This window comes from Gavia stellata, chromosome 12 (assembly GCF_030936135.1).
Source record: "Gavia stellata isolate bGavSte3 chromosome 12, bGavSte3.hap2, whole genome shotgun sequence".
NCBI classification, from domain to species: domain Eukaryota; kingdom Metazoa; phylum Chordata; class Aves; order Gaviiformes; family Gaviidae; genus Gavia; species Gavia stellata.
The window spans coordinates 8,994,991-9,020,901 of record NC_082605.1 but is presented as its reverse complement, the minus strand read 5'-3'; the positions used below and the strand labels follow the sequence as shown (position 1 = coordinate 9,020,901).

At 65.9% G+C, this 25,911-nt stretch overlaps 5 protein-coding genes across 5 annotated transcripts; 4 read left to right on the top strand and 1 right to left on the bottom strand.

The window, feature by feature from the left end:
- The first annotated feature begins 7,205 nt into the window (after positions 1-7,205).
- Positions 7,206-10,490, top strand: NAA80 (N-alpha-acetyltransferase 80, NatH catalytic subunit). Its single transcript, XM_059823469.1, is given in 3 exon segments — positions 7,206-7,426; positions 8,091-8,386; positions 9,502-10,490. Coding segments are annotated over 3 exon segments (1,245 nt in total). The 3' UTR covers positions 10,230-10,490.
- Positions 10,491-11,163: 673 nt separating this feature from the next.
- On the top strand, positions 11,164-12,922 carry HYAL3 (hyaluronidase 3). The gene is made up of 3 exons (XM_059823264.1): positions 11,164-12,107; positions 12,211-12,300; positions 12,474-12,922. Exons 1-3 carry the CDS (start codon positions 11,211-11,213, stop codon positions 12,816-12,818), a joined length of 1,332 nt encoding a protein of 443 aa, XP_059679247.1. The 5' UTR covers positions 11,164-11,210; the 3' UTR covers positions 12,819-12,922.
- A 394-nt stretch (positions 12,923-13,316) lies between these two features.
- On the top strand, positions 13,317-15,453 carry LSMEM2 (leucine rich single-pass membrane protein 2). Its single transcript, XM_059823115.1, has 4 exons — positions 13,317-13,385; positions 14,577-14,717; positions 14,802-15,011; positions 15,108-15,453. The coding sequence occupies exons 1-4, from the start codon at positions 13,364-13,366 to the stop codon at positions 15,242-15,244; spliced, it is 510 nt and encodes a 169-aa protein (XP_059679098.1). The 5' UTR covers positions 13,317-13,363; the 3' UTR covers positions 15,245-15,453.
- A 34-nt stretch (positions 15,454-15,487) lies between these two features.
- On the bottom strand, positions 15,488-19,534 carry IFRD2 (interferon related developmental regulator 2). Its single transcript, XM_059823114.1, has 12 exons — positions 19,507-19,534; positions 19,054-19,170; positions 18,829-18,913; positions 18,572-18,696; positions 18,331-18,488; positions 18,051-18,101; positions 17,564-17,733; positions 17,345-17,450; positions 16,951-17,088; positions 16,672-16,800; positions 16,502-16,597; positions 15,488-16,360 (listed from the first exon to the last, which is right to left on the bottom strand). Exons 1-12 carry the CDS (start codon positions 19,532-19,534, stop codon positions 16,280-16,282), a joined length of 1,284 nt encoding a protein of 427 aa, XP_059679097.1. The 3' UTR covers positions 15,488-16,279.
- Positions 19,535-22,654: 3,120 nt separating this feature from the next.
- LOC104255679 (2'-5'-oligoadenylate synthase 1) lies at positions 22,655-24,790 on the top strand. The gene is made up of 6 exons (XM_059823179.1): positions 22,655-22,846; positions 23,021-23,315; positions 23,395-23,570; positions 23,653-23,894; positions 23,982-24,114; positions 24,194-24,790. The coding sequence occupies exons 1-6, from the start codon at positions 22,655-22,657 to the stop codon at positions 24,698-24,700; spliced, it is 1,545 nt and encodes a 514-aa protein (XP_059679162.1). The 3' UTR covers positions 24,701-24,790.
- Positions 24,791-25,911: the final 1,121 nt, after the last annotated feature.

The window sequence follows — 25,911 nt, the reverse complement described above, 5'->3', positions numbered from 1 at the left end:
GTACGGCAGCAGGACGAGGGTTTTCCTTGCCTGTGTGAGACACGCCACCTCCTTTTTGTGAAGCAGTGACTGATCACAGGGGTGAAAACCCTCTCTGCGAACACTAGCCTCCCTGCTGGCTTCTCAGCAAGCAGCACAGGTTATGAGGGCAAGGTCCCACCAGACAGGGCTCACCGGCATGGCCATGGGAAGAACAGGGTGCAGAGGGGGAGGACAGACAGCACCGGCTCCTTGCCAGCCCCTTGGCTGCCACCTTCTCTGCTAGACCCCCTGGCCAGGCTGGTGGGTGACCAGCACGGCCTGGAAAGCTGCCCGAGCTGCCAGCAGCCCCCACCTCGGCCACTGCATTTCACACCTGGGCTCAGCACCCCGTCGTCAGGCTCTGCAGACCCCACGCTTGGGCTGGTCCCTCTGCCGCCAGCATCCCTGCCGGGATGTGCTGGCAGCAGGAGCGCATTCCCTTCAGCACTGCTGCCTCTATCCTTGCATGGCACAGCCATGGAGTAGAGGGTCAGGGAGCCAGGAGAGCTGGCAGCAGCTGGCACAGCTCCCGATGCCCAGAAAAGCCCGAGCTGCCGCATTACCCACTAGCCGCTCCTCCACCCTGGGCTGCTGTCCTGGCTGCCCCCTACTCACTGTGTCAGGCCTCTCGGTGAGCCTGAGGATGCCCCTAAGCACCAGGCTGGGCATCCCCAGGCACTGGCTCCGCAGGTACATGGGGAAGATTTCCAGGGCATGGTCCAGCTCTTCACTGAGGTCGGTGCAGTCCAGCATCTGAAACACACACAGCGGAAGCTTGGCGAGGTGCAGTGCTGGCTCCAACCATCAGCTCAGGGCAAGGACGCCGGGGCAAGACCAAGCCCAGGTGGAGATGGCAGGGATTGTGGAGAGCCACCATGCCCCACACCACACTGCACTGGTTTCTCTCCTGCTCCTCCACGGTACCAACTGGAGCCCACTTACCACCCCAGCTCCCCCTGCAGCGGTGGGCATGGGAGAGCCGAGCATCCGAGAGACCTTGGAGTGGTGCCATCAGGCTCACCTCAATGAGGAAGACCATGGCGACCATCTCCCAGGTAGGATCCTCCACGCTGAGGAGCTTTGCCAGATGGCAGAAGATGGTGGAGCGCAGGGGTCTTGGGGTCTTCATCATCTCCCTGGCAGGGGGAAGGAGGCACCGTCAGGCCTGAGCCAGGTGGGCACATCTCTTTGGGGTTTGCACCAGTCTGGACATCACCAGTCTGCGGCACTTTCTCCAAGCAACAGGGACCCCCCTGCCACCAGCCCCAAGGGAGGGGGTGCCCAGTCCCCAAGGAGCAAGGAGAAGAGGCTTTCACCTGGCCACGATGCGCACTCCCATGAGGTGCGTCTGGGTGCTGAGTAGGGCGTCCCAGCCACCCTGCTCTGCGATGGCCAGCACCTGGATCTCAAAGCCCATGCTGCAGAGCAGCACTTTCATGGACTGCACCACAGACCTGCACAAGGAGAAATGCTCAGCTCCCACTAGGACCCCTGGCTTGGCTCCAGGTGGCTGTCAGGGATGAGAGAACAGGGATGGAGCACCTGATGGGAGTGAGCAGATCCTGTTGGTGCTCCCTCCAAAAAATGTGCACCTCCTGCAGTGTCAGCTCCGTGGTGAACGACACTTGGAAAAGCAGCGCCAGGAGAAGCTGGGGGAAAATCTTCTCCACCTCCTGCAGGCAGGTGGGCTGCAGGAGGATCTCACTTACCGTCCTGGCTGCCTGCAGAAAACACCCAGACACCGAGATGTCCCCACTACTCCCCTGCAGAGGCCAAGGCTTGGGGTGGGCAGGGAAAGGGAGGAGGGGCCCCAGACAGCTGAGAGGAGCCCCAGAGGTCAGTGAGGCCTCGTCTAGCAACTCACAGCCAGGGAGAGGATGCGTGGGTTGTCCTTGGTGGAGGTGGAGGTCTTGCGCAGCGACTGGTTCATCAGCATTCTGAGCAACTCCTGCAGCACCTTCTCCACAGCCTGGGGTTCAGAGAGCATCATCTTCCACATGGCTATGGCAACACTGTGGGGACCCAGGGCTCTGTCAGCAGGGACAGCCCGGAGGACGGCCAGGCTGAAGTCCCTTGGAATGGCCTTGGGGCCCGTCTCCCAGTGTGAGACGAGCCCCAAAGGGTGGTGGGCCCCGTACCGGCTGCACATTGGGGAGCACTGCAGCAGACTGGCCACCACCTCACTGGGGTGTTTGTCTGTCAGCACCAGCAGGGCCCTGTCCAGGCTGTTGAGGGCTATCACCGCCTCGATGGAGGGCAGGTTTCTGTAGATGGTCCACACGATGTTCAGCACCTGGAGGGGAGACACGGGTGGGAGTGGGGATGTCAGCAAGACAAGCACGGCCATTTCCCCAGCTCCCACTGGGAGCTGCTTCTGTTCCTGTTGCGGTATGCCTGCTTGAGATGGCGTCAGTGCTGGCCAGGTGCAGAGCCAGGGGAGAAACGGTCCCTCAATGGGCTGGAGCATCAGCCGTGCCACCCATGGACTACTCACCTGCCCTGGCTGGAAGGCAAGGTCTGCCACAAGGACATCCACCATGTGGGTAGCCATGCTGATGCTGTAGGCGCTTGGGGTTCTCAAGTTCTTGATGGCCATGATGATGATGTCTACCCGGTCAGAGGTCTGGAGGTATTTCACAAACGTCTGCGGGATGAAGGAGAGATTTGCCACCTAGAGCATCACCCAGAGCATCTCAGCTGTGCAGTGAGAGCAGGACACAGAGCCAGACTGCACTGGGAAGGAGACCGATGATGGAGGCCAGGGTCCTGTGGGGAATGGGAGCCTGCTGGAGGCCTTTGCCTAGCCCCTGCTCAGGAACAGTGCGAGCCCCCGTCATCCCCATGCACTGGATGTCCCTTCACTCACACTGACCCCCCCGGCCGGGAGGCAAAGGCACTTCTTACCAAGAAGACTTTGCTGGCGCAGATGGTTTGTGAAAGCTGCCAGGGCTGCCACACTTGCCAGTTCTTCTGCAGCAGGAGCTGCCCTGTGTCATGCAGCCAGGGCCACCTGCCTGGGGAGGAGCAAAACCGGGGTGTTCAGAGAGAGGGTGCAGAGCTGGAGGTACAGTCTGAGAGCATCAGGCTAAAAAGTTGCTGGCAAAGAAAGAGGGCACCCAGACACATCCAGGGAGCAGATACCCAGGGAGGGTCCAGGGCTATTGCAAGCCGGGATGAGGGGAAATGGCTCTTCAGACTGCAGGCAGACAGGCAGGTTGGATCAGCTTTTCTCTCTCCAAGGAGAGTGGCCCCTGGCTGCCCATGCCTGAGGGGACCCAGCCCGACATGGCTTCTCTTACTTCTCTGCTGCAGGATGAAGGTGTGCAGGTGGTGGAGAGCTTCTGCAGCCTCATGGTGGGTCCCCTTGTCCTTGCAGGTGCAGCAGAGGGTGAGGTGCCCCACCAGCCTCCCCAGCATCGTAAAGTGATGTGTCTTGGAGCACTGATGTCTGAGGACTGTGGCTTGTGCAAAGCAGGGGCAGACCTGGGGGAAGAGAGGCAGCACAGGCACAAGGTGAGCCCCGGCACAAGGTGAGCCCCAGGTGCTCCCGGAGCAGCCAGGCAGCAGCCCAGAGCAGGGCAGGGCTGCCAGACCCAGGTTCCTGCCTGTGCCTGGGGCAGCCCTGCCCTGTCCTGGGAGAAACCATGGACAGGACAGGGGCAGGGCAAAGACCCCTGCTCCCGACCTCCTGCTGATTGGGTGCCCAGCTTCCCCCGGGGGTGTTGGGGCTCAGGGGCACAGGGATGGGGGACTGGGGCTGTCCAGACCGGGAGCTTGGTACCTGTGGCAGGGGGTAGGTGGTGATGAAGTCGGCCAGCCTGGCAATCCGTGCCACGGCCCTCTCCTGCACCACTGCCAGCCGGGAATTGGTGAAGGGCAGCAGGAGCTGGGAGGAGAAAAGATGCTGATGTGCCAGGGAGGTGGCATGGCAGAGCACAACACGGCCAAGCTTGCTCTGGGGCAGTGCCTGGGATGGGGCATGTGTCCTTCTTGCCCCTCGCAGCAACCTGCTGTGGCCAGGCAAGTTGCCACATCCCACTCCTGCTGCTGCCTCTGCTGCCTTCCACTCACTCCCCCCAGAAAAAAGTCCCTCTGCCCCCCACCCAAGGACCCCAAGGCTTTGGGGTGACTACCTCCCTGGAGACCTGCAGTGGGGGCTCTGGGATATGGCCCATGGTGAAGCTGGAGGGGGAAAGCCCCAGGCCTGGGCTCCTCTTGCCAGACAGGCAGGTCCATCTGGGAGGGAGTGTTGGGCAGGACAGGCAGCGGGTGAGGCTGCAGGGGTGGGTTGGGCTGGGACAGGAGGAGAAGGGGCTCTGGCAGCAGCCAGGAGGCATGGAGCTGGGACGGGGGGCACAGCAGGGAAGGAGGGACATTCCCTGCCTCCCTCCTTGCACCAGGTACCGGGTGTGGCACCGCTTAAGCCGGAGGTCACTGTCTAAGGCCAGACCTGCAAGATGTTCTGCAGCTCCAGGATGCCAAGGGTGCCGGCGCTGCGTACCAGCACCTGCAGCATGCTGTCCATCGCGGCCAGCGTCTGTGAGGGGGACAGAGTCTTGGGGGCAGCTCTGGAAGCCTGGGAGGGGATGGCCATGGCCATGTCCCTGCAGTGCCCAGGAAGGGGCCTCAGGGTGGGGGAGCTCCCCGTTGTTCACCCCGTGGCATACCTTGGAGTAGAGAGGAGCCTTGAGGTCCTGGGTGTCCTCCTGCGGAGGCAGGTGGAAGATGCTGCAGAAGCAGGCTTGGAGGAGGCTGTTCTTCTTCTCCTGCAGAAGCAGCCTTGCTCTGCTGTGGGGACAGAGAGGTGCTCTTCGGACCCAGCAAGGAAGAGGAAGACCCTGGGGCTGGAGACCTGGGCTGATCCCCCACACCATGGGGGACATAACCCCCCATGACACTGACACTCGCCTTTGGGGGGAAAACCCTGTGGCACCTCCTGCCCTGCAGTCTGCCTCCCTCTCGGACCCAGGACTGGGAATGCCCCCCACCTTGGCACCAGGAAGGCCAAGCTGGGGGCTGGGGCAGGTACCTCATGGAGGTGATGGCCAGCATGACTTGCTGCCGCACTGGTCCCAGGTAGTCAGCGGGCTCCTCTTGTAGCAGCACCTGTGGAGCACAGCGGGGTGGGATGGATTGGAACGGCACAGTGTCCCTTGCCCAGCAAGAGCCCACAGGGCTGGCAGAGCCCAGGTGCCCCCATCCAAGCACCCCCTCCCCACCCAGCACCCCGTGGTTCCAAGCCCTGTGGTGGGAAGGGCTTTGCCCATCACAGAGCCACGGGCTGGCCGAGAGACCTGCAAATGTTGTCGGGTCCAAGCCCCGGCTCCAGCCGGGCCACCCGGGTGGCTTTGGAGCATCTCCAAGAATAGAGACCCAGAGCAGCACTCATCTGAACCCCACTGCCGGGCCAAGCCTTCTCCTGCCCCCAGGGCTGTGCCACTGCCCGCTGCCCCTGCCTCAGGCTGGCTGGCCGTCCACTTACCTCGATGGTCTCCACCAGCTCCAGCTGGCAGAAGTAAAGCAAGTCCCACATGGTGAAGTCCATGCTGGTGGTGCCACAGACGGTGCAGACGGAGGCCAGAAACCTCAGCTTCTCAGCCTCTTGCTGCCAGCCAGGGAGGGGACAGATGGACAGACAGTGTCAGGGTGGAGAGACAGCTGGGGGGAGGCCCAGCACAGCCCCCAGCACCTGTGAGCACAGGATGGGGGCAGAAAGACCAGCCAGGAGACACGGGTGCAGCCACGTAGAATTGGCCACAGATACCTTTGGTCTGCTCCTGAGGAACGCTTGGATGATGTCCAGACTATTGTCTTTCTCCCTGGCCAGAGGCAAGGTGGAGCAGCATGGATCTGGTCAAGAGAAAGCAGGCAGGGCTGGGGGGCAGGCAGGGGGGAAAACGCAAACCCTCTGCCCAGCTCCCAGGGATGTCACCATCCCTGGCTCAAGGCTGGGACACTGGTGTCCCCTGTGCGCCCCAGGGGTGAGGGCGTGATGCTGGAGGGCAGCACGGGGAGGGGGCACCAGCATGCCCCGGTGAGGGACGTGCTGGCACCAGAGGGCAGGGAGGGCTCCTGTCCCAGGGTGCCATGATGAGGCTGGCTCCCTGGCCACTGCGCAGTGAGAGCCCCGATGCCAGCCTGGCTGGGGGACGCGAGCCTGGGACAGGGCTGGGCAGGGTGGGCAGCCCCACCCACACCTCACCTGACTGCGGCAGCTGGACCTTGCACATCTCCATGGTTTTTGGCCCAGAGCTGGGGGCCGGGGCAGCTCCAGCCTCCTCCTTCCAGGTCTGCTTGGGATGGCCAGGGGGTGTCCCCGCCATCCTGCAGAAGGGAGGGAGGAAGGGGGTTAGGGGGACCCCGCACCACGCAGGGCTGCCCTGCCAGGGGTGATGGGGCAGAGGTAGCTGCACTCAGGGGCTCCTTGCTCCCACCCTGTCCCAACACTGTCTTCCCAGACACTGTGGGGCCAAGGCCAGGTGACACAGGGTGTGACAAAGTGCCCCAATGTCACCCCCCCTCAAGCCCCTGATCCCCCCCCCCCCCCGCCCCAGGACTCCTCCTTGCCCCGGGGGAACAGGACTGACTCCCTCTTCCTCCTCCTCCCGCTATGGGGCTGGGGTTCATCTGTACCGGGGGCGTCCCCCTTGTTGCAGGGACCGCTCTGTCCCCTGTCTCCTCGCTCCCAGGGCCTGGTGCCCCCCCGAGTTGTGGCCAGGCCGAGCCGGGGCGCAGCCCCCAGCCTCTCAGTGGAGGCTCTTCCCTCGTCCACGAGGCCCGCGGGGCTCTCCTCGCTCAAAGGCTGCTGGGCACACAGGGACGCCAGACGCCCTCCTGCGCGCTCAGCCTGTGCCCTCAGCCGCAGCCACAGGGACCCGCGGCTGCTGGGGTCGGCTGGGTCCCCCGGTTACGGTTGCCATGAGACGTGGGAGGGTTCCACCAGCGCTGGGCTGGCACCAGGCACCGGGGCCTCCCCGCCCCCCTCCCCGGGGCCCACCGCCCCGCTGGGCCCAGCCCGGGCCTGCTGGACCGTAGGCGGGGGAACGGGGGCCCGGGGGGCGGCGGTGCCCCGCGGGTTGGTGGGGCCGGGAGCGAGGGGGTGTGGGCACAGAGGGGTCGGTGTGCGGGGACGGGCGGGAGCGGGGCGAGAGGCCCGCGGGCAGCGGGAGGCAGCGGGGCAGGCCATGGCGGCGGGCTCCGCTCGGCCCTCCGCCACAAGGGGGCGACCCCGGGCTCACACCGCCCGCCGCATGCGCACAGGCGGTGGGGCGCGGGGACGCTGCCTCCGGCCGCCAGGGGGCGCGGTTCGGGCGCCCAGATGTGGCGGCAGCGGAAGTGAGCGCTCGACGGCGGAAGTGGCGGCGGCGGCGGCGGCGGCGGCGGCGGCGGAGGGGCCGGCGGATCGGTACGGGCGGGACGGGGCCCTGGAGCGGGGGAGAGGGAAGGGGAAAAGGGGTGGGGGAGAGGGAGAGGGGTCCGGTGATGGGGTCAGTGATGGCTCAGTGATGGGGTCAATGGTGGGGTCAGTGATGGGTGAGTGGTGGGTCAATGGTGGGGTCAGTGGTGGGTCAGTGGTGGGGTCAATGGTGGGGTCAGTGATGGGGTCAGTGATGGGGTCAGTGATGGGTCAGTGGTGGGGTCAGTGATGGGGTCAATGGTGGGGTCAGTGATGGGTCAATGGTGGGGTCAGTGATGGGTCAACGGTGGGGTCAGTGGTGGGTCAACGGTGGGGTCAGTGGTGGGGTCAGTGGTGGGTCAGTGATGGGGTCAATGGTGGGGTCAGTGATGAGCTCAATGGTGGGGTCAGTGGTGGGTCAATGGTGGGGTCAGTGATGGGTCAACGGTGGGGTCAGTGGTGGGTCAACGGTGGGGTCAGTGATGGGGTCAGTGGTGGGGTCAGTGGTGGGTCAGTGATGAGCTCAATGGTGGGGTCAGTGATGGGGTCAATGGTGGGGTCAATGGTGGGGTCAGTGGTGGGTCAATGGTGGGGTCAGTGATGGGTCAGTGATGGGGTCAGTGATGGGTCAATGGTGGGGTCAATGGTGGGGTGGGGGCCGTGTGTTCGGGAGGTGCAGCTGTGGGGTGGGGGCAGTGATCAGCTGGGTGGTGCCGTTCAGGTTTGTGCACTATGTGTGGGTGCCGTGTGGTTTGGAGTGATGAGGTGCAGGCAGGGTTGGGTGCTCTCTGCAGGGGTGCAGCCTGGTTTGGGTGCCGCGGGGGAGGCGCCATGTGGGGCCCTGGACAGACGTGTCATTCACGGCGGGGAACCAAAACCGGGCGCTGCGGTTGGCCATGAGCGTGGGGTGCTTCCTGCCGTGCTGCTGCGCAGGCATCGAGGGCGCGGGAGCCGGCAGCAGCAGGCAGGGTGAGTGTGAGCAGGGTGACTGTGAGCAGGGTGAGCGGTGGGAGCAGCGGGCAGGGTGAGCGGCGGGCAGGGTGAGACGTGGGCAGTGTGAGCACAGGCAGCATGAGCGGCAGGCAGGGTGAAGAGCAGGCAGGGTGGGCAGCCCTGCATCCCTGGGCAGGGACTGGAGTGGGGTAGGCATGGGACGGAAACAGGGCACTGGGGTGGGCGAAGCTTGGTGGGGCACCGCAGGCAGAAGGGCAGGTGTTGGGGGGGCTTTCCCCCCCCACTCAGGGCCCCCTCAAGTGCAGAGAGGTGCAGGCAGGGTCCCAGCAGGGGTTTGCTGGGGACATGAAAGGAAAAGTATCATCTGCCTGGGTGTGCTGGTGGGGCCTTGGGGTGCTGCCTGGCCTCTGAAGGGGGGAGTGCAGGCTGGGCTGGGAGCCAGGGGTCATGGAGCTGGGGGATGTGACTTTGGGGGGCACCCTGAGGGTGCGGGGGGCAGGGCCAGGCCCTCCACCTCCCAGAGGGGGAAGCAGGGCAGTTTGCTCAACCCCAGCTGATAAACCGGCGTGGCAGTTCCTCCTGCCCGCTGCCTGCGGCTTCTCCTTCGCAAGGGGAACGGCCCTGGGCTGGGAGAGGGGTCCCCGCCACTCACCAGTTGTGGCAGGGGGTTCCTGGGCCCTCAGAGGCCAGCAGGGCCCCCCTGAGCCCCCGTGCCAGCATGGCATGGCTGGGGTCTGCTCAGCTTCATGACGCTGCAACCCCCTCTTGCAGGCTGGGGACATGTGTGTGATGAGCTGGCTGGTCTCAAGCAGGTGCCCAGGTGGCAGGAGCTGGCGGCAGGGCTGGGGAGGGGGCAAGGCCAGCCCTGTGCCTCCTGCCCCTGCCCCTCTGCCAGCTCATTGGTGCCAGACCTGCCCACGGGTCTCACGGCACAGACACCTGGAGCAGGCACCATGCGCTGCTTCCCTGCCACGGTGCTGTCGTTCGATCTCGGACCCGCCGCTAACCCCCACGAACCCATCTGGCCATGCCGCTGGGGAGCCATGCCTGCACCAGGACTGCACTGGGGGACATATACATGGTCTGTCCCTTGCTGCCCCTAAGCTGTGGCCTGCTTGGTCTCCCGTCAGTGAGAAGAATGGGCTCTGTGTCGGAGGAGCTCAGCCTGGTCCCCCTGCACCGGAGGCCGGAGCTGCTGGAGGCCTGCGCCAAGCTGCTGGGCGAGGAGTGGGGGAAGAGCCGGGCATCGCGGCTCCACACGCTCCAGCGCTCCTCGGATGCCTTCCCCACCTGTCTGCTGCTGCTGCGGAGCCAGGGCCCCGCAGAGGCCCACGCCACCTGGGAGGGTCCCTGCCAGCTCGTGGGCCACGTCCGGCTCTCCCGCGTGGCTGGCCATCCCCGTGACCTCTTCGTGGAGAGCGTGGTGGTGGCCCGGGCACTGCGGGGCCAGGGCTATGGGCGGCGGCTGATGGAGGCCACTGAGCAGTGGGCCCGAGCCCGGGGCTTCAGCTGCCTGCACCTCACCACCCACGACAAGCAGCATTTCTACGCCCACCTGGGCTTCGTCCTGGGTGAGCCGGTGCAGAGTGTGGCTTTCCTCAGCCCCGCCATACCTGCCGAGGTGCTGCGGCTCTTCTCTGCCCCTCCTGGCACTGCCAGCGCCATCACCACTAGGCCAAGGGTGCACTCTGCCCCCCCGCCTCCCCTCCCACCCCCTGCCACCCCCCCACCACCTCCCCCGCCAACCGTGGTCTGGGCAAGGGGAGTCCTGGCCGAGAGCAGCGGGCAGAGCCTCCTGGAGACCCCCCACCGTGACGCCAAAGGGTTGCCCATTTTCTGGATGAAGAAGGACATCTGAGGGGCCGGGGCCCCAAGCTGGTGATTAAAAGCAAGTGCGGGCAGGAGCTGCCCTTGGGACTGGTCCCAGGAGCGCCGCCCAGTTCCACCAGTGTCTCCCCCACCCAGGGGACTCACTGTGGGGCAGCTGCCTCTGCCAGCATGCTCTGTCTGCCAGTGTGGCTGTCGCTCTCCCTGCTGAGCAGCCTGGAGAAACTGAGGCACAAGTTGGAGGGGCACCGGGGGGGAAGTAGGGCAGGGCCATGCGGGCTGCAGGGAGGGCAGGTGGCCAGGCCCCCCCCCCCGAGGCAGCCAGCAGCAGCGAGGGCCAGAGGCGCAGGAGTGGGAAGGTCATGGAGCAGCCGGGCCCTGTGCCGGGGGGATTAGCGCTGTCCTTGCTGTGTCATGCGGCCTCAGAGCCCATCTCCTGCCTTATCCCCTCGCCCCAGGTGGCTGGCTGGCACCGGGCAGGGGCACCCGGCCCCCTCTGGCTCTCCCCGGGCTGGGGGGCACAGAGTTGTCCTTTTGGCTCCACCGTGCCTCTCGGGGGGGCTCAGCCCCTCAGCAGGGCGCTGGGCCTGGCTAGGCCTTGCTACGAAATGGGGAAGAGGGGGTCATGGTGCCCCCGCTCCAGGCAGGGCTAGGAGCCAGCAGGAAACTGAGACACCAGGGTTGGCAGCTTGCAGTGCCACACCAGAGCTGTGCCATGGCTGTGGTGGTGCAAGCAGGGGCTCTGGGCACTGGGGTGCAGCAGGCAGAGGCGTCCACTGGCGGCACTGAGGCACGAGGTGTCTGAAACCCCCGTTTGCTGAGTCCTGTGGGATTTTGGGGTGGGCAGCATGTGCCTGTGGAGCAGCCCGGCCCCCGTGGCCGATCCCAGCCCACAACACGCCAGGGTGGCAGCAATGGCATGGCCGGGGTGCCCACTGCGCCCTGCTGCCTCACCCCTGCCGCTTTCCTTTACCCGCAGGGTGCCGGTCCCCCAGGCAGCCAGCGACACAGGATGGTACTGGCACTGGCACTGTGGGCCTGCCTGGCGCTGGGCACGGCTGGTGGGGAGAGTCCAGCACCGGAGCCCCTGGTGGGCGGCCAGCCCTTCGCCGTGGTGTGGAATGTCCCCACCAGCCGCTGCCAGCGCCGCTTCGGCGTGGGGCTGCCCCTCAGCGACTACGGCATCGTGGAGAACCAGGGCGGCCACTTTGCCGGCCAGAACATCACCATCTTCTACAAGAACAAGTTTGGGCTGTACCCCTACCTGTCACGGCAGGGCGTCCCCCGCAATGGGGGCATTCCCCAGCGGGTCCCCCTTGGCGCCCACCTCGCCAGGGTGGCTGGGGACATCCGCCTCCTCCTGCGCCCCGCTTTCCACGGCCTGGCTGTGGTGGACTGGGAGGAGTGGAGGCCCCTCTGGGCCCAAAACTGGGGGGCCAAGCGGATCTACCGGGCATCCTCGGAGCAGTGGGTGCGGGACCGGCACGGCCTGCTGCCAGCGCGGCAGCGGCTCCGGCTGGCACGGCGGGAGTTTGAGCGGGCAGCGCAGGGTCTGATGGAGGAGACGCTTCTGCTGGGCCGGACCCTGCGCCCGGCAGGGCTCTGGGGTTTCTACCGCTTCCCCGACTGCCTCAACGGCAACTGGGCCAAGGAGGCCAACTACACCGGGCAGTGCCGGCCGGCGGAGGTGCAGCGCAACAACCGACTGAGCTGGCTCTGGGCTGCCTCGGCTGCCCTCTACCCCAGCATCTACCTGCCACCAGCGCTGCCGCCCGCGCTGCGCCGCCGCTACGTGCACCACCGGCTGCGCGAGGCCCAGCGCGTGGCTGCCTTTGGGGCTGAAGGCCTCCTGCCCGTGGTTGCCTATTCCCGCCTCTCCTTCCGCCGCTCACCCCGATTCCTGGAGCCGGTAAGTGCCACGGGGCTGGGGTGGCAGGCACGCCAGGGTCCCACTGGGTGCCAGATCATGTCCTGTGCCCTCCAGCCCAGTCACATCTCTCTCTCCCTGGCAGGCTGACCTGGTGCACACCATCGGGGAGAGCGCAGCACTGGGTGCAGCTGGACTCGTGCTCTGGGGAGACATGTCGTACTCCCGCTCGGCTGTGAGTACGGCCCCTCGCTGCACCGGGGCACTGGAGCCAGCATGTGGTGGGCAGCAGGAGGTGGTGCAGGCATGGGACTTAATGGAACGGCCACATCCCCTGTGCCCACCAGGGAGGGGTGGCTGGAGGGACCCCTGTGTCAGGGTGGGTTCTCACTGGTGCTTCCACCCCAGGAGAGCTGTGCCAGCCTGCACCACTACCTCGTGTCCACCCTGGGTCCCTACGTGGCCAACGTGACGGCAGCAGCTCAGGAGTGCAGCTATGGGCAGTGCCACGGGCATGGGCGCTGTGTGCGCCGGCAGCCCCATGACCTAGGCAGCCTCCTGCACCTTGGTCCCGGCGCCGGCCCGCCAGCTTCTTTCCGTTGCCACTGCTACCGCGGCTGGGCCGGCGAGGGCTGTGCCCAGCGGGTCCAGCCCAGCCCTCCCACCTCCTGCCTGGCACCCACCCATGCTTATGGCCTCTATGGGCACAATGACCTCCTGCCCCCTGACACCTGTCTGCCACAGGGCATGTGAGGCTGGTGGCCAGGGCCAGGGACTGCCACGGTCCCCTACCCCAGCAGTGCTGCTGCCCGGCACTTCCTATGGTCTCATTAACTTAAATAAATCCTGGCACAGCTGGCATGTCCTTGTGGGCAAAGCTGGGGGGGGGTGGGGGTGGTCTCCAGGCTGGGCATAATTGCCATTGCTGCCAGGAGGTAGCAGACACGCCAGTTTGCCTCCAGCCAGGCCCACCCGTGCTTCAGTTTCCCCACGCGGGCTCTGCCCTGTGGTCACCCCAATCCCACAGCGAGCTGTCAGCCCCTTTACCTTGGGAGGGGGGTACAGGGCACTGCCACAGGCTGCTCTACATTTGCCACGCTGGCACCATGCTGCCGGCAGCCCTGACCGCGCCGCCGGGCCCCCCTTCCCACAGCTATTTTTATCCCCCCAACCATATTTCTCACTGTCCTATTTTAAGGAGCGCAGTTGGCGCACCGGGAGCCCAGTGCCCAGCTCCTGGGGGCCCCGCACTGCCTCGCTGCCCGTTCACGCCGCCTGGGCGCAGGGCGCAGGGAGCCATGCCCAGGGAGGCTGGAGAAGGTAGGCTGGGGAGCTGGCTGGGGGCTGGCAGGGGCCCTGGCACCCCGGGGGGACCGGGCAGTGCTGGGCCGCAAGGTTGGGATAGCGGCAGCGGCCCAATGCTGCCCTCCACCGTGGGGGCTGTGGGCAGAGATGCCCGCCCAGGGAAGCAGGGGTCCTGGAGGGCTGCGGGCACAGGGCAGCAGGGTTTGGGGAGGGGGCAGGCAGCTGGCTGGCACAGCCCATGGCATCAAACTGACACGCCTGGCCGTGCCCCCGAGCTGGCAGGGGGGAGTGGATGCAGCGGTGATGGGGGTACCTGCAGGCCAGCCCCCAGCCAAAGCCCTTGGGAGGGTCTGGGGGGACCCTGGGCACCAGCCGAGGCCCCCCCCCCCAGCCCTGATGCCTGCCAACCGTGCCAGCAGCGCGCACTGCCCTGATCGCAGCAGCGTGGTGCCACACTGCCCTGCGACACACTGCTGACCCCGGGAGGCACTGGGAGCAGGCATGGGGCCACCCTGCCCTGCTCCACCACCGGCACAGCGCCTGGGCCCTGCCCGCTGCTCAAAAATGCACAAATGCCCTGAAAAAAAATCATTTCCCTCTGCCCCAGCATTGGGTATGGCCACTTCCTGAGAGGGTGCTGGAGCCATGCCTGCTGCCAAAAAGCCCCCTCACTCCCACAGGGCATGTGCCCACCTGGGCAGCGGGCAGCAGGAGGCCCTGGCACAGCATGCACCCCACACCCCCATCCATGCACCCCTAAGCAGAACACAAGCACAGTGCCCACAGGGCAAGCCAAGCTGTGCTGCAGGCTGGAGCTGGCACTGCCCTGCCCCTGCCTGCCGGCTCCCAGCTGGCCCAGGGGAGCCCCAGCCAGCCCGGGCTACCCAGGCTGGGGGTGGCACATTCCTGCCCCCAAGCCAGGGCCAGATTCCGGTCCCACTAACGAGATCGTGGCCGCTGGGCACTCGCTAACTGCTCCGATGACAGCACGGGGGCTGAGGGGGACACAGCCAGAGCTCACCCGCCCACAGCTGCAGGGCTGTGCCAAGGGAACACCAATGTTGGCTGCTCGCCCTGGCACAGCACTAGGCTGGTGTCAAAGCTGGGGTCACTTCTGGGAGGGGTCTGGTGGCCGCAGAGGGTGCCTGGGGCAGACAGGGGCTGCAGGCAGGGCCCACACTCACCCTCTGCCTCTGTTCCTGGCAGATAGCATGGGAAGAGCCCAGGGTGCTGCGCCAGCAGAGCCTGGGGACCCCGACGGCAGCGAGCCTGGAGCCATCAGCCTGCGCCCCGTGGAGTCCATCAGCGACCTGCACTGGGCCTCGGGCGGGCACAAGGGCACAGAGGGTGAGAGCAGGCCTGGGGGGATCCCGTGCCAGCCGTGGCTGTGCTGGCAGCTGGGCTCTGACCTCTTCTCTCCCCTGCCTGCAGGCAACGGCCCAGCTCCCTCCAGCAGCCTCCACCAGCCCCTGCCTCGCCTGGTGCCCCCCGGCCCCCCACCGCTCCTGCCCACGCTGCGCCCCATGCCTGCTGCCAACCCCTGCCCCTGCTTTGGCCCTGGCCACCCCCTGCTCCTGGCCCTGCTGGGGCTCCTGGCACTGGCGAGCCTGGTCCTGGCCACACTGGCCATCTACCTGAGTGGTACGTGGCATCGGGCAGGGTCGGGGGGACCGGGAGGGCTGTGGGAGGGCCAGGCCACCCGTACCCACCCAGCATTTCTCCGTCCTCTCCCTGCAGTCCTGCAGAGCCAGTCGGTGCGGGCGCTGGCCCAGTGGCTGGAGAGCCAGGAGGATGCTGTGCGTCAGCTGCGGGCAGCCAGCAGGCAGCTCTGGGCTCGCCTCAACACCAGTGCTGAGCCCGGTGGGCACCGCTGAGCTGCTCCTGACCCCGTCACGGGCACCGGGCCACCACGGGAAGGGGCACCAAAGAGCAGGAGGAGGGAACGGGCAGCCCTACTCCCTCACATCCTGCTCAGACCTGGCAGCATTACCCCACAGGGCGCAGAGGGTGGCGGGGGCAATGCTGGTCCCCACCCCAGGCTGCAAGAGAAAGGCACAGGGCTGCAAGGACGGCACTGCCCTGGTGACAGCCCTTCCTCTTCACAACAAAGCAGAAGGCACCCTCCAATTAGCCTTTTAATTACCTCCCATAATCAAAGTCTTAGAAAATCACCACCATAGATACATTCCTGGGGTGGCAGGCACTCCCAGCTAGCGTGGCCCCATGCCCGCCCAGGCTGCAGCCCCCAAGGCTGCACGGGCAGCACCGGGACTTGCCTGCTGCGCCACCCCCCCATACTTAATTTCCCACAAGAGGACTATTACATATAAAGCATTTGGCTGGAAAAGGGCTCAGAGCGGGCAGCTGGCAGGGCTGGGCAGCACCTGCCACCCTGCACCGCTCTGCCACCACCCCTGGGTGCCAGGCCAGCTGTGGAAGCAGGGGCTGTGCCCAGCATGGCATGGGGGAGCAGGGGGAGCACTCCTGCCACAGGCACAGACACCAGGGCCAGCCGTCCTGCAGCCCTGCAGAGCACTGCCCTCCCACCCAGCCCTTCAGGCTGTGCCAGGCCACCCCAGTGCCCCCACAGGACCAGGGAGAGGGGACATGAGCCCTGCCTCCAAAAGGGGCTGCAGGAGCTCTGTGAGACCCCCTCCCACCCTGCCACAGGGAGCCCCAGCCGCAGAGCAGGCACACAGCAGCACGCCACCACCTCCCCCCCTGCTCTTCTTTTATCCTTCTTTCTTTTTGGTTAAAAAAATAAAAGAGGGGGCAGCCCCCGGCGGGGCAGCTCCAGGCATTAAATACTCTGCTGTACATGAATAAAAGCCCGAGGGCGGGGGCACCTGCCCCTCACAGTGCTGGGTCTGCAGTCCAGGTGGGCCAGGGGCTCTGCCCCCCTCCGCCCATCACAGCACGTCCGCCCGCTTGTCCCGCACCCGGCTCCGGGCTTTCGTGCGGGCTTTGAAGGCAGCCGAGTTGTAGAGGTGCTGGGAGGGGAGGGAAGGAGACTTGGGTTAGGGGGTGCCCCTCTGCTCACCTCCCCACTGGCGCCCACCACAGGTGCTTGGCTGGAGCCCATGGCGGCACAGGAGGGGACTAGGGTCACAAATCTGGGTGGGGGCACCCACCTTCTCGAAGCGGGAGACCTTGCTGGCTTTCAGAGCAGCCGCATCCAGCACCAAGGGGGGCCCGAGGCCGAAGATCTCCCGTAGCAGCTCACTGTTCTGCAGAAGCAGGGGCCTGTCAGCACCTGCCGGCACTGGCTGGGCACCCCCTGGCACAGCCACCTGGCCCCTACCTGGAGGTGGTGGCGGATGCCAGAGCCCAGCACCTCTTTAAAGGCTTGGTAGGTCCGCTGGCGTGCCCAGCTGTCCAGGTACATGCACTCCAAGCCAAATCGGATGGTCTCCTCCTGGTACTCCCCGCTCTGAGCAGAGAGAGGGGCATCAGCAATAACCTCGGCACCAGCCCTGTGCATCCCCCGGCTCTCAGCAGAGAGAGGGGAATCACCAGGCATCTGGGCAGCAGCCGCACGGCCACGGGCTCAGCAGGAAAGGGCACCACCAGCCTCCGGTACCTCAATGAAGCGCAGGATGTCCCGGAAGATGGAGCGCTGCTTCCGTCGGTCCATCTTGGCTCGGTACTTGTTGCTCTCGGTAGCCAGGACCTTGAGCTGGGCACGCAGGAACTCTGTATCTTGGTGGCACAAGTCCTCCTGCCAAAAAAATGGGGGTTTGGAGAGGACGCAACTCCAGGCAGTGCCCACCACAGCCACTGCCAGGACAGGGCTGGGGGATCACTGGGGCTAGCCCCTCTGCCTGGGCACCTGCTGCTGACACCAGCCTGGAGCATCCCAACGCCCTAAGTGCCAGCTCAGCCAGAGCACAGGCAGGGTGCCGGTGCCAGCAGCTCCCTGCTGCTCTGCTGCCTGCCCACCCGCTGCCTCCTGCCGCCGCAGCACCCTGCCATACCTCCATGTCCTGGGCCAGCTCGAAGACCAGTGCGATGGTTTCCCCAGCCAGGATGCGCAGCGCGACGCTGCTGCTAGACAGCAGCGGGGGCAGCTTCAGCCAGCGACTGGGACAGGAAGGCAGGAGGGGAGTCAGGGGGGCCAGGCGCCACCCCAGGGGCTCCCCCCTCCACAACCAGCTGCCCCACACCAGCCCCCGCACCCCTCACGCCTCACTCACTTGTCCAAGATGCTCTTGATGTGGGAGGGGGGACAGATGGTGAGGAGCAGGGACCACGACTGGAGTGCACTGCAGTGCAGAGGGCCGTGCTGGGTGGGTGCTGAGCCCCCCTCGCCTGCGCTTGTGGGGCTGAAGACACCCTCCAAGCAGGACAGGCATGAGACCAGGTCCTGGAGGGGGGAAACTGGCCTGTCAGACCACAGTTGCCAGGAAGACACCAAAGCAAAGCCACACACTGGGGACCGAAGGGGACCCACCCTGCCCAGGGGCACCAGGAGCTCCCCAGGACAGGAGGGACTACTCCACCCGAGACACCCCATCTCTTCAAGGTGGGCTTCCCCCCCGCCAGCTCAGCTCCAAGCTGCCTGGGGAAGGGGCCTGGCCTGTCACTGAGGTCCCTGTGCCCCTTCCCCAGCTCAGCTCCAAGCTGCCCTGGCACTGTGGGCTGAGGGTGGGTGGCACAGCAGGCCCAGCCGGGCGCAGTTACCTCGAGGTCAGCAGCGGCAATGTAGCAACACATGCCCAGGGCCGTGGCACACTGGCGAGAGATGTGAGCAAAAGGCAGTCAGAGAAGGCAGCGCCAGGCCAGATCCAGCACCCGCCCAAGGGGAAGCAGGATCAGGGTGCCCCTACTTTACCCCACTGCTCCCCACAGCACCCAGTCCTGCCACCCTCCTGTGACTGCAGGGGCTCCCAAAGGCATTGCCTGGGCTCTCCCCATCGCTGAGGTGCCCCCTGCGCCCAGGAGGAAAAGGTCTGGGCCTTACGCTCTGCCGGGCACCAAGGCTGGCCGTGCTGTCTGTCAGGACGCTGATGAGCAAGGGCTTCAGGCTGCGGAACACCTCTTCCCCCTCTGGGCCGGAGCCCATCTGGAGGCAGAGGAGGGTGAGGACGGTGCCCGCTAGTGCCTGTTCCTCCCCTTTACCTGCGGGCAGCATGAGAGACCTCCCTCAGACACTGGTCACCAGCCCTGCCACCCCCAACCCCGGCGCCTGCCTGTGCCCAGACCTTTCTTGAGACACTTCTCCAGGGAGTCAGTGAGCATGAGGCGGCGCTCCAGCAGGAACTCAGAGAGGGTTCTGGAGGAGAAGGCCAGGCGCAGGCTCTGCAGTGCCGCTTGCCGCGTCTTGGCACTGCAAGAGACCGTGGGAGGTCAAAGGGTAGGGTGGCCCAGGACAGGACACGTCCCTGCCCCTGGCTGGCAGTGCCGGCAGGGACGGGCAGCGCGCCAGGCGTGCCCACAGCGGGTAACAGCTGCTCCTCACCTCTTGTCCAGGAGGTTGTCCATGTGCTCCTTCAGCCTGTCCTCCGCCTCCTCCTCCTGGCCTTGCTCACCCGCCGCCTCACTCCCTGCCGGGGCGGCACCCACGTCATGGAGGTGCCCGGCGCGAAGGCGGGGCGCCCACGGGTGGGGACACACACCAACAGCACCGCCACCCCCGGGGACATGCAGCGGGGACGCGGTGGAGCGGGACAGCCCCGGGGCTCACCTGCGCCCTCCTCGGCGGGGCTGGCCCCCTCGCTGGCGCTGCTGCAGTGGCTCAGCACCTCGCTGCCGGCCTCCTCCTCGCTGGTGGGCGAGCCCGCCCGGGCGCCGCCGGGGCCACCTGCGCGGGGGTTGGCGACAGGCTCCTGTCAGCCCGGCCCCGGCCGCACGGGGGAGAGGCGGCGCAGGGGCCGCCGAGGCGGAGGCCCGAGGCCTGCGCGGGCCACGGGGCCTGTGCGGGACATGGGGCCTGTGCGGGCCCCCGCGCCCCGCTGCCGGCAGGGCAGGGCAGGGCAGGGCAGGGCAGGGCAGGGCAGCCCAGCCCGGCCCGGCCCGGCCCGGCCCGACCTGACCCAGCGGCCCCGCCGCAGCGCGGCCCCCCCAGACCCTCCCCGCCCCGCCGCCCTCCCCGGTCCGCCGCCTTCCCGCCCTGCACCGCGCCCAGGCCCCCACTCACGGCGCGCGGCTCGGCGGGAACGCGGCATGGCCGGCGCGCGCGGACCCCGCGCCCCTCCCCGGGCGGGAGGCCCCGCCTCCGACTCCGCCTCCGGCTCCGCCCCCTTGCCCCGCGGCCCCCTGGGAGCGCCCGTCGCCATCTGCGCATGCGCCCCACGGTGAGACGCGGACTGCAACTGCTGGGGCGCGCCGCGCGGGGCGCCGGGCTCGCGCTGGGGGGGGCGGCCGGCGCTGGTCTGGGCCTGGGCCCATATCCCTGCTCCTGCCTGTGTCCCTGCTCCTGCCTGTGTCCCTGCTCCTGCCCCTGCCCTGTCCCTGCCCCTGCCCCTGCCCCTGCCCCGTCCCTGTTTCCACCCCTGCCCTGTCACTGTCTCTGCCCGTATCCCTTCTTCTGCCCTTGTCCCTGCCCCTGCCTGTATCTCGTTAGGAAAACCTCATTCCCTAACTATTGTACCAATTAGTCGTTATAGCATGAAACTCTATGAACTTTCCTAAGAGAGGTATATCTATCGTTTACGTTGTATGCTGCGTAGTTACGGTCCCGGAGGCATGGCTACAGGACCCCAGGTCATTGCGAGGAGGAGGAGGAGAGCCCCACCCCAAAGGATGAAGGCCACCCCATGTCTCCAGAGATAAGGCCAGCATCCCAGCCCCTCCAACACCTCCCTGAGACCCTCCCGTTGCCTACCTTCACAGATGGGTACCTGTAGCGAGGCCAAATCCAGGGATGCCTGGATGAGGAAAGGATGATGCTGCCATGGAATCGCAGTGGCTTTGCAAAGCAGGTGTATGGGGGGGGAAGTAGGGATTGGTCAAACCATGGTGTACCCCGGCGCTCGAAGGGCGTGAGAGCCATGTGTGACACCACATTTGGGGTGCCCTTATTTGGCTGGGACACCCCATGGGTGCGAATAAAGAATGACTCTTGTTCTTGCCTTGGCGTCCTGGCCTCCCTCCTTGGGCTGCACAGGACAGGCGCGAAATATTCGTGACATCTGTCCCTGCCCACAGCCCTGCCCCTGCCTGTACCCCTATCCCTGCTGCTGGTCCTGTCCCTGCCCCTCTACCTGTCCCTGCCCCTGCCTGCATACCTGCCCATATCCCTGCTTCTGTCCTTTTCCCTGCTCCTGCCTCACTCCTGCTCCTGCCTGTATCTCTGCTTCTGTCCTTGTCCTTGGCCCTGCCTGTATCCGTGCTCCATCCCTGCCCAAATACTTGCTCCTGTCCCTATTTCTACCCCTGCCCCTGTCACTGTCCCTGTCCATAACACTGCCCATATCCCTGCCTGTATCCCTGCTCCCGCCTACATCCTTGCCCATATCCCTGCCCCTGCCTGTATCCCTGCCCCCGTCCCTACCCCTGTCCCTGCCTCTGTCACTTCCGCTGTCCCTGCACATACCCTTACCCCTGTCCCTGACCCCGACTGCACCCCATGCCCATCCCCATCCTTATGCATGTCCCTGCCCCTGCTGCTGCCCTGTGCCTGTCCCCATCCCTGTCCCCATCCCTGCCTCTTCCTGCCTCCTCTCCCTACCCCCTGCCCATCTCCTGCCCATGCCCTGACCCCCTGCCCCTTCCTGCTCCTGCTCCCTATCCCCTTCCTCTTCTTGTTCGTGCCTGCACCTGCTCCTGCCCACCCCTCCCCTGAGTTTCCAGGCCTGGCTTTCGGGTTTTTTGGCTTTTCCCAGTTTCCCGGGATGACCCAGAGCAGACGAGGGGGCTGCTCGTGGGCACCTGCTCCACGGCACCCCATGGCCCCGCGCAGGGGATGGAAGGGACCGGGAAGGGCGGGGGGGGGGCAGAGCCGCCGCGGGGGCCTCTTCGCACTTTCGTTTCCAGTCGATGGAGTCCGAAACCGAAACAGGGGCAGAAACAGAAACTCCCGTTTCCCGGCTCCGCCGCAGCCGGCGCTTAAGGTAGCGCGGGCAGCAGCGTCCTGCCCGTACAGCCTGCTGCCTCCCGCTGCCGGGGGGGCACCGGGGGCTCCGATGATGCTGGCACTAGCCATGTCTCATTGCCGGGGGTGACACCAGGATGCCTGGTGATGCTGGCACCAGCCGTGTCCCATTGACGGGCATGACACCAGGACCCCTGGTGACGCTGGCACCAGCCGTGTCCCGCTGCCAGGGGTGACACCGGGGCCCCCAGTAGCACTGGCACTGGCTGCATCTCATTGCCTATAGTGATACCAGGGCCTCTGGTGACTCTGGCGCCAGCTGCATCCCATTGCCTGGGGTGACACCAGGGCCTCAGGTAGCACCGGCCACATCCCATACTCTGTGGTGACACCAGGGCCTCTGGTGGCACTGGCAGCGGCCATGTCCCATTGCTGGGGGTGACACTGTGCCACCAGCACGAGCCATGTCCCAGCACTGGCTGCGCCCCAGCCCAGTCACCTGAGCCCCCCTGGCGTGGGCACGGGCAGGGCACCCCCAGCCCCCGGGCAGGGCCTGGCACAGGGTCCCCGTGGTGAGATCCTGCCTCCAGCCAGCTGGGCACCCAGGGGAGACCCTGGGCCACCGCAGACACCCCGAGCTACGAGGTCCTGCAGCACCCCAGACCCAGCCTGCAGGCAGCTGCCTGCACTGCCACTGTCGCTGCTGCCCCTCAGCTGGATGACAGGGCGATGGCAGTGCCATGCAGCACCTCCTGCCCCCTCCCAGCCCCCGCAGCAGTGGCACCGGCGGCACCCGGGGGACCCTGTGGGCAGGAACCCCCCGGGGAGCTGGGGCCGGGGGCTGGGGAGGGGCGAGTCACCCTCCCTGGAGGTATTCAAGGAGCGTGTGGATGTGGCATTGTGGGATGTAGCTTGATGGACATGGTGCTGTGTGGTGTTGGGTGGGTTGGTTTTTGGTGTGTTGTGGCTTGTTGTTGTTGTGTGGTGGTTTTTTTGGTTTTTTGGTGTTTGTTTGTTTGTTTTTTTTTTTTTTTCCAGGTTGGACTTGATGATCTTACAGGTGTTTTCCAACCGTAGTGATTCTGTGATTCTGTGATTCTGTGAAGCCCCCGGTCCGGGGCCACCTTAACTTCCCGGCGGTGACGCCATCGGGGCGGTGGCCCGGGAAAGTTTAAAAGTCACTGCAGGCAGGAGCAGGCAGAGAGACAGCTGCAGGCAGGAGAGGGCAGAGGGAGGGACCACAGCTGGCAAGATGGATGTGGGGCAGGTGACATCCGCGAACGACCTGAGGACGGTGGCCGCCAACAGGCTGGATGGCTGGATCGCGGAGGTCCTGCAGCCCAGCACGGATTTCTGCAGGCAGGTGAAGCAGACGGTGAAGCAGATCTGCGACTTCCTGAAGGAGGACTGCTTCGAGACCATCCACGTCCAGAAAACCGTCAAGGTGAGTGCTGCCCAGCTCGGGGGCCAGCCAGCACCCTTGCTGCTACCCTTTCCTCTGCCCTGCTGCTCCAGCTCATGCCCTGCCTCAGTTTCCCCTGGCAGCCCTAGGAATGGGGACAGGCAATCCCTGTGCTGAGGGGCAGCGGTTCTGAGAGGGCAGGGCATCTCTCCTCAGGGTGGCTCAGCAGGCAAGGGCACAGCCCTGCGGAACAACTCCGACGCCGACGTGGTGCTCTTCCTCAGCTGCTTCACCAGCTACCAGGAGCAGAAGCAGCAGAGAAAGCAAATCCTGGATTTGATCGAGAGGAGGCTGCACGCCTGCAGGCGCAGCCTGATGTTCACCGTGAACATCAGCGAGCCCCGGTATAAGGGTCCCGGCAACACTCCGCGCTCCCTCAGCCTCACCCTCTGCTCCAAGGAGTCCTCTGAGTCCATCGAGGTGGACATCCTGCCTGCCTATGACGCCTTGGGTAAGGGGTGCGAGCCGGCATGGGGCCAGGCTGGGGCGTCAGCGCTGGGACGGCTCTCACCCTCCTTCTCACCCTGCAGGGCATGTGAGCTGGGACGCCCAGCCAGACGCAGGGGTGTATGTGGGGCTCCTGAATGCCAGCAGTGACCCTGGGGAGTTCTCCCCATGCTTCACTGAGCTGCAGAAAAAGTTTGTGAAGCGTCACCCCGCCAAGCTGAAGAACCTCCTACGCCTGGTCAAGCACTGGTACAAGGAGGTGAGGGGCTGCCTGGCCTCCCTGGCACCCACTGGGCACCTGCCCCGGCCAGCTCTCACCCCAGTCCCTGTCTTCTCCCCAGCTGCTGAAGCCACAGTACCCCTTTGCAGACCTGCCCCCCAAGTATGCCCTGGAGCTACTGACCATCTATGCCTGGGAGGAGGGCACAGGCTCCTGTGAGTCCTTCGTCATGGCTGAGGGCTTTCGTACGGTGCTGGAGCTGCTGCGTCGGCACCAGGAGATCTGCATCTACTGGGAGAAGTACTACTCGCTCCAGCACAGCCAGATCGGTGCCCACGTGAAGAGGCTGCTGCGCAGTCCCCGGTGAGGACCATGCCCAGTGGGACCCGTGCCACCTGCCCCGTGGCGCTGTCCCAGGCTGATGGCAGTGCCCGCCCTCTGTGTTCACAGCCCTGTCATCCTGGACCCCGCTGACCCCACGGGGATCCTGGGCCAAGGCAAGAATTGGGACCTGGTGGCACGGGAAGCTGCCCGCCACTGTTCTCTGCCCTGCGTCAATACTGCCCAGCCCTGGGGTGTGCAGGTAAGGCTGCCTGCGCCTGCGGGCATCGTGGCCCCCCCGCTCCTGCCGGCTTTGCCCACCTGCTCTCTTGTTCCCGCAGCCAGCCCGGCCCGTGACGATTGAGGTGAAGCAGCTGGTGGGCACCAGCCTAAGCAGGACCATCAGACCAGACATTACCATCTGGGAGCTGAAGGAGAAGATCGAGCAGGCGTGGGGCATCCCCTGGTACAGGCAGCGCCTGGCACAGCAGCAGCCAGGCAGGAGCACCCTCATCCTGCATAATGACGAGACCCTGGCCACCCACGGCATCTTCTACAGCACCACACTGATGCTGCTGCAGACCGAGCCCCAGGCGATGGAGATCTTCGTGAAGGATGACAAGAACCGGACCACCACCTACATGGTGCAGCCCACCAACACTGTCCGGCAGCTGAAGGAGCAGATCCACGCCCGGCAGGGGCCTCCTGCCGACCAGCAGTGCCTGACGTACGGCTCCAGGGAGCAGCTGGAGGACCGTTACACACTGGCGCACTACAACATCAAGCCCAGGAGCACCATCTTCATGCTCCTGCGGCTCCGGGGGGGTGTGGGCTCCTGGCACCCCTAGTTTCCTGCCGGCTCACCCCCCTGAACATTGCCCCTGGCACCAGCCCATGCCCCTGTATCCCCCCTGTCGTGCTGGAAATAAATGCCTTGGTAGATCCTCATGCTGCTCGCTGGGTTGGGGACAGTGCCAAGTGGCACAGGGGGTGTGGTCAAGGGGGGACGCCCATCGGGATGAGGTCAAGCGGGGACCCCCATGGGGATGAGGGGGAACCTCAATGCCACCAGCTGCTGGGATGGCACAGGGACACAAGGGTGCACAGCAGCAGTGCTGCCTGAGCCCGGGGTGCCCGGTGGGGTCAGGGGTGCCAGCTGGACCTCAGGGAAAAACCAGCTCCGTCCTCTGCCTCCTCCTGCCTGCTCAGCTTTCAAACCTTCCCGGGCCACCACCTGCATCACAGGTCACTGCCAGGCAGTTACGGTAGCCCCAGGGCTTCTCCTCTCCCCAGCCCCAGCTCCCCAGGGGACTCCTGCCCAGGGTCTCCCCTGGGTGCCCAGCTGGCTGGAGGCAGGATCTCACCACGGGGACCCTGTGCCAGGCCCTGCCCGGGGGCTGGGGGTGCCCTGCCCGTGCCCACGCCAGGGGGGCTCAGGTGACTGGGCTGGGGCGCAGCCAGTGCTGGGACATGGCTCGTGCTGGTGGCACAGTGTCACCCCCGGCAATGGGACATGGCCGCTGCCAGTGCCACCAGAGGCCCTGGTGCCACCACAGAGTATGGGATGTGGCCGGTGCTACCTGAGGCCCTGGTGTCACCCCAGGCAATAGGACGCAGCTGGCGCCAGCGTCAACCAGAGGCCCTGGTATCACTATAGGCAAGGAGATGCAGCTGGTGCCAGTGCTACTGGGGGCCCTGGTGTCACCCCTGGTAGCGGGACATGGCTGGCGCCAGTGTCACCAGGAGCCCTGGTGCCACCGCAGGCAGTGGGAGGCAGCAGACCCTGAGGTCACCTCCCGTCACTGCCTTAAGCACTGAGCTAGCAGCGCTGGGGAAGTCATGCCAAGTCATTTTGGTTTTCCTCTTCCAGAAACGAAAGCGAAAGCATGGGGATCTGTAAGCCTGGGGGGACCCCATCGGCCTTGGCAATGTCCCTGCAGGACTTGGCCCCCCCAGCCCTCCTGGGTGCGGACGAGTACCCTGATCCTCTTGGCTCAGGGTGCCTGCGGGGCTCCCCGCTATAGGGCACCGGCCTGCCCACCCCCAGTGCTCCCTGGGG

Bases quoted from the DNA above. Each gene is read 5' to 3' on its own strand.
- HYAL3 (XM_059823264.1), top strand. From the start codon at position 11,211: ATGGTACTGGCACTGGCACTGTGGGCCTGCCTGGCGCTGGGCACGGCT. The intron at 12,108-12,210 runs GTAAGTGCCACG...TCTCCCTGGCAG, and splicing joins CACCCCGATTCCTGGAGCCG to GCTGACCTGGTGCACACCAT. The intron at 12,301-12,473 runs GTGAGTACGGCC...CTTCCACCCCAG, and splicing joins TGTCGTACTCCCGCTCGGCT to GAGAGCTGTGCCAGCCTGCA.
- LSMEM2 (XM_059823115.1), top strand. From the start codon at position 13,364: ATGCCCAGGGAGGCTGGAGAAG. The intron at 13,386-14,576 runs GTAGGCTGGGGA...TGTTCCTGGCAG, and splicing joins GCCCAGGGAGGCTGGAGAAG to ATAGCATGGGAAGAGCCCAG. The intron at 14,718-14,801 runs GTGAGAGCAGGC...CCCTGCCTGCAG, and splicing joins CGGGCACAAGGGCACAGAGG to GCAACGGCCCAGCTCCCTCC.
- IFRD2 (XM_059823114.1), bottom strand. From the start codon at position 19,534: ATGCCGCGTTCCCGCCGAGCCGCGCGCC. The intron at 18,697-18,828 runs GTGAGGAGCAGC...GGTCTCTTGCAG, and splicing joins GACAACCTCCTGGACAAGAG to TGCCAAGACGCGGCAAGCGG. The intron at 16,801-16,950 runs GTACCGGAGGCT...CTCTCTGCTCAG, and splicing joins ACATCCTGCGCTTCATTGAG to AGCGGGGAGTACCAGGAGGA.
- LOC104255679 (XM_059823179.1), top strand. From the start codon at position 22,655: ATGGATGTGGGGCAGGTGACATCCGCGAACGACCTGAGGACGGTGGCC. The intron at 22,847-23,020 runs GTGAGTGCTGCC...ATCTCTCCTCAG, and splicing joins ACGTCCAGAAAACCGTCAAG to GGTGGCTCAGCAGGCAAGGG. The intron at 23,895-23,981 runs GTGAGGACCATG...CTGTGTTCACAG, and splicing joins AGGCTGCTGCGCAGTCCCCG to CCCTGTCATCCTGGACCCCG.